Consider the following 15,210-nt stretch of genomic DNA (forward strand, 5'->3'; position numbering starts at 1 on the left):
ATATAAAATTTTAACTGAATATTTCGGACACATATACAGTGTCCATCATCAGCAGTAAAACTCTGTTTTTACTGTTTTTTTTTAGTGAGTTTTACTAATGATGATGGACACTGTATGTGTGTCCGAAATATTTAGTCAAAATTTTATATTTGTTTCACTGTCTATTAAAAGGCCTCATCCCTATTTTGAACTGTTATATTTTCGTCATGGAAAGACAGTGTGGTCTTCGAAGTTATCTAAGAACATTAAGCTGTAGATTTTCATCAAAGTTTAATCCACAGATAAACTAAGAGCTGTTTAAAATCCTTACAAAAAATCGTATTAGGTTATGCACTCCTGTGACTGCCTTAAAATTTGACATGGCAACCACAGAAAATGCAACAACGTGTAAGAAGGCGGGGTTGTTTCACGCCATCTTCTGATATAAACTTGAGGAATAATATGATCGGCTAAATAGGTTTGAGACTGTTGACGCCAAAAAAATAAACCAATGTAATTAAACTGTACTAATTCACATGGAAGTAAAAACAGTAATTCTTCTGGTTCTCTTTGGTCAATTATCATTTATAAGGACTAGTACTGACTTATCAACAGTTCAGTCGTCTACAAAAATTTTCAGGGATGGATCTAAGAGACAATTAGGTCGTTGGGGGCTATTTTAAAGTAGCTATCCATCTTTGAAAATACCGCAATTTCATTCTCATGGTGAGATTTGGTCCCCAATATGTTGCTACCTTTTGAGATAAAAATGACCTTTTCATAATTTTCAAGAAAGAATTTGAAAAGCCCTGTAGTAAAAAATTCACATGGTTTGGTATTTGCGCTGATTTTAAAGTTTAGATAGTAACATCCAGCCAAAATTCTTGAACTTGATTAAAATGCCAAATGAGAATTTTAGCCCTATAAGTTTGTTTAGAATACCCGGATTGGGCGTGTCTAATTTTAATGCATTCAGGAAAGGGTAGCACAAATTATCATTAGGAAGGGATGTGTGTTGCCAGATATCTTCCTGCTTAAGTTTGTTTGGAGAAGGACTAAATGTCTTTGATTCCAGACCAAACTATGCGTTCAATGATTCGACATTTTTCATCCTTTTGACAAAATAAAACCCTCATGGGTCGTGGAATTATAGAAGCAGTCAACATTTTAGAACATTGATCTCTACCGATGGGTAATAGTTTCTTGCAAAGGCTATGATTAGGACCAGTAAATAATTTTAAAGTAACTGATATAAATTATTTATTAAATGCTCATAATGATATTTCCAGGGTTTAAAAAGGGAGCAAAACAAATTCTTGTAGCTGCAAAATTTACGGATACTTGGAAATTCACCTAGTTGGCTTGTGAAGCGCATTTAAATCAGTGTACGAGGAGAGGGAGATAAGCCATGATGTGAACAAAAGACAATAAGTTCTTAGGGAGTATTTCCTAAATAGTCCCTGAACGATCAGGAGTCTATGATGGTGCAAACTGTCAGTATATGCAATGCTGGGGATAAGAAAGGGAGGTTTCTAGGGGGAGTGGGTCGAAAGCCCCTACCTAGGGTACCCCGAGCATACTTGCTGAAATTTGTGTATAACTAATTTCCACAAGGTTTGTCACGTCCGCTGTTTGTAATCACCAAATTTGGAAATACTGGACCGACACTTTTGGCGAATCAAACACTATTTGTGCTGTATATACTTAATGTATTTTGATATGGTACAGTCATGAATCGACCTGAATGACTTAAGTCATGATTTTAGTTATCGACTTCAATGATTTTAGTTACTAATTTGAGGAAGGGAGGTTTCATAGGGGGGGGGGGGTCAAAAGCCTCTACCTAGGGTAGATTAATTTGATCATTGAAAGTCCCTTAGGGTAGATTGAAAGCACCTTACTAGGGTATATTTTAGTTATTAATTTTATCATTTAGGATCCCCCTGAATAATCCCAAAATAATCGCGAGTTAGATGTGCGAACTTTGGAATGGAGGCGTTAGAACGACACAGTCCAATACAGACTGAAAATCCTTGTTTATTTAATTTCAGCAAGGCATAATATGAAGCCTTTATTTTGTATGGGCTATTGGTATAGTGGTGGCCCTTGACCTAGGAGTGCATGTATAATGTCTCCCCCGGAGGCCTGTGAAAAAGGCATCGACACTCCTAATTTGCTGTCGAATGAGCAATATTCTAATTACCCTCAAATCACCTATAGTGTAAACCTTGATATTTTGGTGGAAGCCAATACCCTACTATTATCCCCCCCCCTCCGGTGTACCTGCCTGCTTCCGCTCATCATCTGCCGCTTCTTTATGAGAATGTTGTATTAAATAAACAATATTATTCATTAGTAATTTGATCGTCAATCAATTGCTTTCGAAGAAAAAACAGCAATTGCCTCTCACATTGAAGCCAACAAAGAAAAATGCAATTTAAAACTTTGATAAGGAGTTCCCTGTCTGTCTGACAGGAATTGAGGTTCAGTCAAGGGACCCTGCATTTTATTAATTTGAGCACACTGCATTTTCGGAGGTCTTGCCACAGGCAAGGACGTGAAACCGTAGGTATTTTTAGATGTTTAAAAAGCGGGTTCAAAGGTCCAGGAGGCAGGGTTGGAGATGGTCCGGGACAAAGTTCTCATGTACCTACGAAAGACAGTGTGCAATCCCTTGGATTCAGTCAAGTTTTTATCGACCTTCCCATTCAACCGCTGAGGCACATGCTGTGTGGTTAGCCTTTTGTATGTCTGTCAAAATCTTTCCCCCTTTTCTGAGTTGGCACGGTGGTTTTGCTTGAATAGCGGTACGTTTTTTGTTACCAAGGAGTTGACTAATTTCTTTATTATTTAATGTTTATTGTACTTTGATTTGAAGAAGGAAATTTGATCTTGTGACTCGAAGTTTAAAATCATAAAATCAACCTCAAATAGGCCTACTGCTAACTATTATTGCTTTTTTGAACAATATTAAAGTATATTTTGCGCTGGCTTCTTTTAGGACATATGCTTCATATTTAAAGCGTAATTTAAAACTTTGATTTTATTAATTTTATAATGGTTTTGATAGCGATTTAAAAAACATATTTTTAAATGAGATGGAACAAAGCCAAAAGATTTGCCGCGTGTTTCTTTGCGTTCATTCCCTCGACTGCCCTTTAAGTAAGGCAAAGCAGTGTTAATTTTACCCCCAAAAAATTGGAAAAGGGTAGTGGGGACGAAAAGTAAGGACCAATTTATCCGTTGGATGTTCCCGACTATGTTACGTTTGATGAAAATCAGAACTTTCTCAATGTAGGAAAATAAAAGAAAACATTCGTTATTATTTCCCCTATTATCATTTGTGTTCCTTTTGTGGTTTTTACTTTTCATTCATAATTTTGTAGAATTGAAAAGTAGGCTACTACTGCTTTGACTGAATATTCTCGAAAGTATTTTTCCACGTCGAATAGTTAATAAAGTGAGTATTACTTACCGAATTTCAAGCTAAATGCTCGTCAATGTATTTTATTCTACTGGCTTTTGTCCCATTATTTACATTTCTCGCTTTCTTTTCACTTAAAATTTCAAGAAATTGAAAATCTGTGTCAGATACTTCAACTAAAATCTCCTCTAATCCGCCTTTATGATTAAAAAAAAACAAAAACAGAAAAACAGCGCATTTTATGTTTTGAGTCACCCCTTTGTCGATTAAAAAATAAATTCTGTTGTATGAACGGAGATACGCTCACCTAGTTGGTGCTTAGGAAATTAAGCATCAAGGAGGTAATTTGCTATGAGATAGGGGGGGGGTAACTGCCCCCAGGCGCCTGTTTGCCTCCTCAGCTGAAATTTGGTTTCTTCAAATATGCTGTCAAGACTAAGATAAAATCCTTTATAATTCAAGAAACGGGTCAATTTTCTTTACTATATCTTTTCCTCTATGGTACTACATGACCCATTTTTTAGTTTTCACTGTAATTTTCACTTCATTTGGGAAAATTGGCTCCAAATTTGTCCCCCTCCCCCAGGACTTTGGTGAAATTACGCCATTGTGAGACTCCTCCCTCGTTATAATTCTGTCCGTAATTAACCGCACTTTAAAATACGTACCCATTTAATTGCTATGACTTGCCTGACAACTACGCAGGAAAACTAAAGTGAATCCCCTTACCCAAAATACCCTTACCCCCTCTTACGTTATAATCGATTATTAACTGTTATTTATTTGAAGAGGGTGATGGGTTGACAAACAATTTTCAATTAGTGTCTGCTACATGAGGACAAATCAGTACAGCGGTCAAAAGTAATTCTTGTCTTTTAAGTTTGAAAATTCAACCATATTCTGGTGTAACACAGCCAAATGGAATTTTTCACACATTTATAGCACATAATAACATTTTGTGCACACGAATGACATATTTTGTATGCACAGCTTCAAAGCCGATATTTTTGGTGATGGATGAATTTTCTTACATCAAAGTGTTAAATTCATCCCAAAAACAGTCACATTTGCTTATGATGGTTTGAATTTAGGCTTGGAGAACAATACAAAGTGCTAATCTAGTCTATATACAGTTGTGCCACTGGAAAACTTCTGTTTTGTGCACTATAAGCATGAAAACTAAACAAAGAATCATGGAAGTCCCCATTATATTAAAATGCCAACTAAATATTTAATTAAAATATAGCTAAAATGTAGTTTCCCACCGAGCCGAAGCTAATATTGTCTTGTATAAAGACCATGAAAACCGGGTATTGTCTCATGTTCGCGATACGTTAATTCTTGGTTGTAGTTATATAATTTTGTTGATAAAGTATTATATTTTCATCGTGTTTTATTTATTTCATTAGCATTAATCAAACTTCACCACTTTCAACAGAAATTGAGTGGGGGGCTATAAGACACAAGTACCCTTGATTGAACAGAGTTGCCCACCCACCTTGAAATAAAGTCTAGTCCCCTTGTCCGATTGTGTCAACTTTTCTGTCTTAGAATATTTGAAATGTGGGTACTGTATATTTTATGCAAACAAATCCATATAGTTCCATTGTAATTCATCTAGTATTGTCCCCCGAAGCGTCCTAAGGCTTTTCGGTCTTAAGTTATGAGTGCAGTTTACCCCCTGTCGAACCAATTCTTCAACCACGAGATTCTCTACATGACCCCGTATTCTTGTTCATCCACCTGTAAAATAATGAATGTTCGCGACCAATGGTTGTTGGCTGGAATTGCTGATTTGTTTCGAGATCTGATTTTATCGCGATTACCCATAGTTTGTGACTTAAATTTAAAATTTATTTCAGTAGATTATGAAAAGTTTTACTGTTGGGGCTTTGCAAAAATGGAAATAATTTACGCATGTAAATAAATCAATAGCCATTTGTAAGGTTTTATCGCCACCAAATTCTCCCAGTGTTTAGGCTATAATATTATCAGCCTATCATAACTTTCGTCTCTTTTCTAAACAGAGAGTTGCATTGGAGATACATTCAAAAATAATGTCAAAGGATAACAAGTGACACTTTGGAACATGTCTCAGAGCATGTCCAGAGTCTGGATAATCTGGACTTTTAAATTTTGGACTCAGAACCAGTTCTACTCTTTTTATTTGATTCTAATTTTTGAATTGTGGACTCAAAACCAGTTCTACTCTTTTTTTTTTAATTTGATTCTAACCTTACGATGCATCTCTCTTAGCACTATTTGTTCCTCTCATTTAACTAAATTATGTGCCCCCGCTTATAGCGTGATATAGCAAAATGCATCACTTTGGCTCTGTTTACGGTACACTTTTCAATTCATATATTAATTCAGATACTTTTCATATATTCCTATATTAGGAGAAATTATGGCTAGAAATGATCTTGTACAGAACGAATCTAATTCCACATAACAATTATTCAGTGACGCATTGCTGCTGTATGCCCTTTTTAATAAATTTCCATTGTAGCAATGCTAATCGTTGTTGTTTTTTGAGTAGCTGCAGTCACAGTTAATGACGATCCTTTTCAACTTGCCTGACAACTAGTTGTGGAAGCAAGATTTTTACACTGTTCAAGCAGAAGAAGTTTCATTTCTGGAGTTGGAAAGTTTACATTTCCAACTTCATCTTCACGTATGAAGCTATAAAGGGGGTCGATGCGGTTCGTTTCCTTGGAATCTATTTCTCTGCTAATATCTCTTGGAAGCCCAACTCGACTGGTTGAGAATATCCTGTGCAAAAAAGCGGGGCATCCCTCTTCGCTGCTAAAGCTTCTACTGCCCAGCTCGATCATGCCACTTTACAAGTCTTGTTTCGGACCCATCGCTGAATATGGATGCAGTCCCCATGCTGGTGCTCTGAAAAAGTTGCTGGCACCGCTTCAAAAAATCCAGTATAGAACTAATAGGGCAGGTTCAGTCGTTCTGCACGACTCTAGCCCTCAGTGAAAGGCTTGATGTAGCGTCGATGGCTGTTTCTACAAGTACACAAATTCACCTCCCTCTTTAGTGCTTTCTGATATTTTGCCCCCCCCCCCCGCCTCTCCATTGCCCAGCCGTCAAGACAGACACGAAGACACCCACACATATATATATATATATATATATATATATATATATATATATATATATATATATATATATATATATATATATATATATATATATATATATATATATATATATAGGGTGACCCAAATTCGTACCCATATTTTATTCGATAAAAAATCCATTTTTTAACAAATATCCTTTCTGTTGCAGGACATGAAAGGTGAACCTTTGGATGATCGTTTGCAGCTATAGTTGCCCCAAAAATGTTTTGGACCAATCAGCAGAAGATATTCTCCCTTCAGACCTATTTTGCGACAAAATAGTACCAGAGTGTACAAGTTCAGTTTCGAAATCTTGTTCCATTGTCGCAACTTTCCACCAAAATCACGATTGTTAGTTGGGTTACAAAGTCCAGTGAGCATGGACTGTAGTAGACTTATTTTCTAAGCCACAGGGGGAACTTTTTCAGGCAGGAAAGAGAGTGCAAGGAAAGAAGAAAACATTGCCACAGTGAGGGACTACACTGTCCAATTAAACGTGAGGACACGCCACAGTGACTCCCTTGTCATTCTGAGTTCTTGGCTGTGTCTACGCACTGATTTTCTAGGGCTGTGTCCTACTGAGTTCCTTACTGCAGCAATTTTTTCTTCTGTCCTTGCATTCCTTGCATGTCCTTGCACTCCCTTGTCATTCCAAGTTCTTGGCTGCGTCTATGCACTGATTTCCTAGGGTTGCATCCTACTGAGTCCCTCACTGCAGCATTATTTTCCTCTTTTTCCAGCCTGAATAAGTTCCCCCCTGTGGCTTTATAACAGAAGTCCACAACTATTTTGGAGACATTCGTCCAAAATAGGTCGCAAAATAAGTTGCGACAATGGAACAAGTTTTTGAAACTGAATTTGTACACTCTGGTATGATTTTGTCGCAAAAGAGGTCTCCAGGGAGAATACCTTCTGCTAATTGGTGCAAGACATTTTTCGTCGATCATCCAAAGGTTCACCTTTCATGTCCTGCAACAGAAAGGATATTTGTTAAAAAATGGATATTTTATCGAATAAAATATGGGTACGGATCTTTATATATATATGTATATATATATATATATATATATATATATATATTTATATATATATATATATATATATATATATATATATATATATATATATATATATATATATATATATATATATATATATATATATTATGAAAAGAGAAATCACCAATGCAACAGCACAAACACATAAAAAAAAACAGACAGAAGGAGAAAAGGAATACTGTTTCCCTAAATTAGTGATTAATATAGACCAGCACTTGAATGAGGCCTTAACCCTAGTCATCCATACAATCACATAGGTCAAACAGCATAGCCATACACAATCAACCATAAAGAATAATCCATGGACAGGCAGTCATGTCGTCAATAAGTATAAGTCGTCATTTACCAAACAATAGAAACAATAAAGACAAATAATTCAGAGGCAACAACCCAACACAAGGGATTATATATATATATATATATATATATATATATATATATATATATATATATATATATATATATATATGTATAATGTTTGTATAAATGTGTTACATATGTGCATAATAAACCTGGTGTATATATTTTGATAAATAGAGCCTATAATTTATTGATGCTTTATGTTCTAACTCAATAATATTGTGCTTTTATCTGAGTCAGATAAGAGACCTGATAAGTGGCAATATTGGCTAGTCACATAGTTGTTAAACCATTAGCCGGACTTCTGTTCACCGGATAAACAAGTTGCGGTGGATGGCTCAAAGGCTTTTATGGCCTAATAAGACAAAAAATTTGAAACCAGGGTCCATTTAGCAGTCGTAAATTCGTATTTAAGCAATTCTTGGGGCTCTGTGAGATGCCTTTATTCAAAGGCCTTTCAATCATGGCAACTCTTCTTATGTCGAAATGCCTTTTAGGATAATTTCCATAATGCATGCACTGAAATATATATTGTGTCTTGTATCACAGATTCATTTTTTACCGATTTGTCCTGCCTTAAATTAGTCAATATTTATTGAATCTTGCCAATTTCGGAACTGACAATTTCTAAGTATATGTCAGAAGATATCTTAGAACTAAGAAAGTAGTACAATCGTTAACGATCTCAGAGGAGGTCAGAGTTCATCTTATTCAGCAGCCTTAAAGAATTTGGTCCGCTCTTTATCCTGTGTGCGTGTGTTCATTTAACTCAACCAATTAAACCGACACCACAAGAATGGCCGACTGGAATGTTAAATGTGCGCTAGGTTTCAAACTGAAAATCACAGCTTAGATATTCAATATAGTTATGAAAACTCGATTTATTTTTGGGACACAGTGCGCGGTAGCGATGCGAACGGCTGGAGATAGGAAACTGGCAGTGTGAATCTAAAAGATCGGAGCAATCGGACAAACAAAACAAAATTGCGTTCCCGCCTATGGTGTTGTAGTACGATCTAGCAGGCACCAAGTTCAGAGCTAGTACCGTAAGTTTCTCATGGGCAAGATAGATAGGAGTTTTCATAACTGTATTGTATATCTAAGATGTGCTGAAAATTGAGAGATTTGCGGTTCCACTCTGCTGTTCTTTTATGAAAACGTTTTTTTTATTAATCAAAGCAAAGGACGATGCTGAAACGAAAAAAAAATATAAGTGAGGGGGTAGTCGCCCCCTAAGCCAACCACTTTCACTTTTGCATAACAACGCTTCGAAACGATATTTTCCCGTGGAAAGGTTAACTGGAAAGTGTTTTCCCGTTGACCAAATTCTTAGATGGGAGCGGTGTACTGCAATAACTGATCTTCAGGTAATAAGCTTTAGACTTTGCAATGGAATAATGGGGAAAATCTTGTTCTTGAGCAATTCCCCTAACCCCATCCACATCTGCACTGGTAAGCATTAGTGCTTACACGTATTCGTGTATCTCGCACAAGAATAAAATATTTGTGCAGTAAGGGATTTGTCTTTCAAGTGACAGCCATATCATGGCTGTATCAATAGCTGCAACCAAATAAAGAGCGAACCATAACCCGTAGTAACCGAAAGTTTAAAAGTGTTCAAAACAAAACTATTGTGCGACAATTTTTTTATTTAAACATCATTCGGGAATGATAACTATTATATAAACTTGTCTTGTATTTTTGTAGGCTAATGAATGAACTTTCTTTTACGAGACCATCCAGTTTTTTAGGTCAGTTTTGCGTTTTCAATTAAGTTGCCAGTTCTTGGGATTCCACAATATTAAAAAAAAGAGCCTGTTAAGCTAGTTTGGTAGACATATCTTGCATAATTGACGAAGCAATAATTTTTTTCGGCTTTAAGTTTCAACTTCGCTCTTTACTTCCGTAAAAAAAACTATTTTGGGGCCATTTGATTGCGTGTACAGTCCAAATATATTCCTGAAAATATAGGAAGTTTGGTGGATAGATCCCTCTTTATATTGGTTTAGACGATATTCCAAGAAAAATTGGAAATTATATGCCTCAATACGCGCTTTTTGACGCTTCAAGTGCACTACCTCAACGGGAAGACCCATTGAACTCTCCCGTAATAGCTGGTGCTTCATTATCATACTGCAGTAGCCGTTATTATTTACTTTGTGAACTGTCCATAGTAACGGTTAATTCTAAACGATTTTTCTTAACATTACCAGGATGATTTTATCCTTAAAAGATCGCATCTTATATCTTTTATGTATAAGGAGCATACACCTTTTTTCAGGATTTCTTACAAGACTTCGACTGTTAGTCCCATAGGACACTTTCAACCCCCTCCCCCCTCAAAAGAAAAACCACTTCTTAAGAGTAAAACCTGTCTGTTTATAAAATCAACATTCTCTAAGCGTTTGTTTTCTAATATTCTTTTTTACTTTTAGGTTTGGTTTTTCACTGATTCGGACGATCCTGAATATTCTGAGAAAACTAGTAAATATGTTTTATCTCTAGTTTATTATTTAGGATATTCTTGGTCTAGAAAATTTATTCAAATAGCATTTTTCAGTCATTACCGAGCCCCTTCCCCTCCCTTTATGAAATTAAGTGTAAGATTACGTGAAAAATGATTTCACTGTAATCTTTCTAATTTGTATATTCTATTATAAATCCTACTATAAAGACAGAGATATTTTAGTATATGTCAGCTGTTATCCCCCCTCCCGTTCAAAAATGAAGTTGCTTTGTAGTTTCGAAACTCTTAACATTGAAAAATACTTATTACAGCATGAGTTGTGGCAGTCGAAATTATGTTACTCTTGTCCATATTTTTAATTCGCTTATTCAGCGAATTATTTGCAAATCAATGAATTGCTATGTTTGATTATATTTAGGCAATTATGAAATGAAAGATATTCACGATTGGTTAGCAAAGTAACATTGGTTTCTTAATGGCTGAAGTCCCTTGTTACGTAAATTCTTTTTTCTGCGAGTTTTCACACTAACATAGAAAGTTTAAAGTCAATGAGCTGCTTTAATGTTAAAATCTCACAAAAATTGTCACGTGAACCTAGTCAATGTAGATTCTTAATGATTCAGTTGCCCTCTTATTTTACTTCAGTTATGATTCATGTTAATTTTAGCAAATAACTCCGAATCAAATCATTTAAAAAAAATGCATCATGTTCCGATACTATAAAAGTCAGTCAGTTCTTTACACTTTCTTGGTGCAGCAATATTTGTTTCTATCTTCATGTTCTTCCTTCAAGAGTTTTTTTTGTCATTTTCTTGTAAATTTCAAGCTAATAGATTTATTTTTTTTCTTGATTCCAATCATTCCAGTCCCTCTTACTTTTCCCTTTGAGTTTTGATGATGTGTACATGCGGATCCACGGGGCTGGGTGTGGGGGTTTCTCAGACCCCCAAGATTTTTCTAGTGCTATTATTTTCTAGTTTTTTTCCTGTTTTTCATTTTTTTCAATCCTTTGTCACATTTGCCCCCCCCCCCAAGATTTTGCTCTAGATCCGGCCGTGATGACATGCAGTTTCATTTTACTCTCGCCAAAAGGAAAAAATTAAAAACGGCAGAATAAATAGAAAAATAGTATTGAGTATTTAAGATTTACTTTGAATTGAGCGCTTAGAATCGTTCCAGAGAAGCTAATAACAAAACCTGTTGACTTTTATTCCCCCTCCGTACATCTGAATGTAAATCACAGGGAAAGATTAAATACTTTCACCTTCCATTTTTACCGTTTCCCCCCTGAGCTATCCACAGTGGGAGCAATCCCTATTTTCCTCATGTTTCTTCATTAGTTGTTCAAACCTGAAGTTTTAATAGCCTTTTTTTTCAGATGGCCATTTAATCAATACAAACTGCAGTGCTTCTCATAACAGGTATGTTCCTCTTATAACATTACAATACCGAATAAGAATTTTTATAGTTTTAATTGCCCTCCTCTTAATTTTATGCCTAAATTACAAGGCAAGCGAAAATTAAATCTGGTTATATGAATTGGAAACATATTTGAACTTACACAGCCATAAATATCTTAAAAAACTAGGAAAATCGGAAATTCAATTTTTAATTGAAAAGACCTCCATATGCGGTATGCAGCTTTGATAGTTGAGGGTGCCAAATTTTAAGAAAAGAAACGTGGGTGAAAAATCAGCAAAAAATAAGCTAAAATATATGACACCAAAAAGCTTAAGAATGTGTAGTTTTCCTTTGAAAAATGGCAACGCTGGGCATGTGTGACCTGTGTGGCCGTGCTGGGAACTGCGCCACCAGGGATCCTACATTTCAGTGTAGGTATAACCTGAAATTGCTAAGATACATGCATTGTTTCTCTGTCATCTCTTTGCAGAACGGAAATACCGTATATAACGATCCCTCATGCTGCTTGGCGAAAAATTTCCCTGAAATCACATTTGAGACCACAAAAACACCTATACGATAAGATTTAATTAAATGAATGACAGTGCTGCTATTGTCTTTGATGGTTTACTTGTATTTGAGATTCAACATGTTACTGAATTTATACGGGTGAAAAGTGTTGCCGAATTTAACTGATAAGTTTTGCCTATTTGTTTCCATTGTTCAACGTGGCAACACCGACGAAAAATGTCACCCAAAAAATTTCGTAATTTTGAAACAGCAAAAAAGAAAATCTTAGGTGATCGTGGTTTTCAATTACGAATAGACCTAAGATTGGTCGATCGAGCAAGAAAGTTTTTGTTTTGTTGTCCTTGGTACTTGAACTTGCATTAAACTTGTAGTATTATTATTTTTTTTCCTTTCTTTACATTCCTTATCTTGGAAAAAGTTATCACCTCTCCCCGAAGAATTTTCAAAATCATACCGACAAAATAATATGGGTGTAACTAATCACAGGGTGAATGCTAACACATGGAATCTGCACTTTCTTAATTTATGTATTTCAGGTCCATGAGGAAATACTCTTAGACTTGTTACTCTTCCTCTTTTTCAAATCCAAAAAGTCATAATACGTTGCAGAAATGCAAATTGCAGATCACATGATAATACAGGTGGCTGGAGGAAAAAGACTCCTTGATCTTTTTTCAAGGGATGAAGAGGGAAGAGTCCTAAAAAAAAGTAAATTTAATGATAATGGAACAGGTTTTTTTACGTTTTTGAATCGGCAATATTTTCCAAATGATACTGTAGCAAATAGTTTTGTTTATGTGTTGTAAATAATAAATGAGGACTTTACAGTAAAAGATGGGTTTTTGCAGCCTTGTTTGTTTTTTTTTTTTTGGGGGGGGGGGGGTAGTGTCATCCAAAAATATCAAATTGTTTGTAATATTCAGAACACACTCAATAAGTGAAGTTAGGTCCTTTCGTGAAACAAACTACGATGCAGGTACATTTTGATTAAATATTTTATATATAGAGGTGGTTAGGTTAGGTTAAGTTAGGTATTTGATATGATGCACCCCCCCACCCCTTAATGTGCAAAATATATACCCCGAACTTTTGATAAAGCTAATGAAATAAAACAAAACATGATGAAAATATAATACTTTATTAGGAAAATTGTAAAATTACAACTTAGAATTCTAACCTAACCTACCATTTTGTCTTTGATTTATGTCTTAGTGGCTATGAAACCGGATTTTCTCATAAAATGTACCTGCATCGAAGTTTGTTTCACGAAAGAACCTAACTTCACTTATTCAGTGTGTTCTGAATAATACACAAGTACCTTTATTAGGCTATATACTTTTAGTTTTGAATGGCTAAGCTTCGCACAAAAATCTTAAATATTATCACTTGTATTTATGAGGAAGTAATTAAAAGGTATTTGATCCTAGTTTAAGACTAATAATTTTTGTGTTAAGGATTTGAAGTATTTGTTCTTAATTTGTTTTGCAATGATCTTCATGCGAAAAAATGAAAAAGCAAATGATACTCTACAAAACTGTAGCCTCCAAGTCAACACCCTTAGAAACAACAAAAGTAAGGGCATCTTTCCTCATTTTTAATTATTCACAGTTAATGTGTAAACACTCTACCACCCCCACCCAAAAATAAAAGGTTATATTATTTAATGTTTTCTTTGAATAGCAACATTCTTTCTATGCGCTTCGTGGGAAGAATATCTGCCTCAAGTGTTTGTCATTTATTTGTTTTGCTGTTCAATGATGTTCATTCAAAATAATCAAACAAAGCTGTCACTTGAAATTTCAACGCAATAGTACTTGACTGATGAAAAATGTGACATTCAAGTAGATCTGTTGAAAGGTGTTTGAGACTTTGAAGGTACTTCTGGAGCAAAATATGCACAGTGCCTGGGTATGGAATTCGCAATCTACAAATCACGCTCAAGCACTGTATATCAACTAATTGATGATAATTAAAATTGGTTAAGATAAAATTAAATGAAAAGTATGGTTATGGTATATGCTACTCTCAAACAGTCAGAATTTTCAATATCCACCTACATAGTTTAAACGCTGCCGAACGCTACTATCGGCTTAGTCAATCTATTTTGTCAATATTATCAGCAATTCACTGATTATAAATATTTCAGAGAGTCGACGCACTAGTGTTAATAAGAGCGAACTGTCTTCCAAGTAGGCTTAGTGTATTTCCCCTAGCCGCTTTACATGAAAAGGGTGGATGCAGAAACTTACGACGGGACTCAATCGATAAGAAATTGAATGTATTAGTACTCTTAGTACTCTTTTCATGGACGAAAACTGATTGAATGGCAACCATCCACCAGAGGCGCCATTTGAGGGGGTCAGGGGTGGGCAAATGCCCACCCCAGATATTCCAGGGGGCCCAAGCTTCCACCACAAAGTTCCCTTTGCCGGCCATAATAATCCATTCTGTCCAATTGATTTGAAATTACTGCATTCCTATTAACCAAAGAACATAATTACTTGACGACCCTTGGGGTAATTACGCTATTTGCTATTAATTATTGTAAACTTTGAAAGTAGGTAAGATACACAATAAAATTCTCGAGTTCTGTCAAATGCTCATTTCCTAGATGATTACGCGAGACGAAGTGAGTCGGGGGGCCCAAGATGGAGTTTATGCCCACCCCAAGATTTGGTCCAAATGGCGCCTCTGCCATCCACCTCTTGTGCCCTTTTAGACCCGGGTTGGCCTACTTTCAAGACATCGGATCAAACGTTCCAAATAGCCATTTTGCTGACAGTAGTCAAAAGCTCCACTCTATGTGCATTCAGGGATGGCATAACCCATGCAGTTCCATGGGCAAGAGAGAGAACGGTT

General features: G+C 35.7%; 1 protein-coding gene across 1 annotated transcript in view; it reads left to right on the top strand.

Moving 5' to 3' along the window:
- Positions 1 to 15,210, top strand: part of LOC136039873 (fringe glycosyltransferase-like) — a 62,073-nt gene that overhangs the window by 7,458 nt on the left and 39,405 nt on the right. Inside the window, exons 2-3 of the mRNA XM_065723823.1 lie at positions 10,388 to 10,436; positions 11,798 to 11,840. Of these exons, the coding sequence (XP_065579895.1) occupies positions 10,388 to 10,436; positions 11,798 to 11,840 (92 nt within the window). The remainder of the gene's footprint in view (positions 1 to 10,387; positions 10,437 to 11,797; positions 11,841 to 15,210) is intronic.

This window comes from Artemia franciscana, chromosome 20 (assembly GCF_032884065.1).
Source record: "Artemia franciscana chromosome 20, ASM3288406v1, whole genome shotgun sequence".
NCBI lineage: Eukaryota > Metazoa > Arthropoda > Branchiopoda > Anostraca > Artemiidae > Artemia > Artemia franciscana.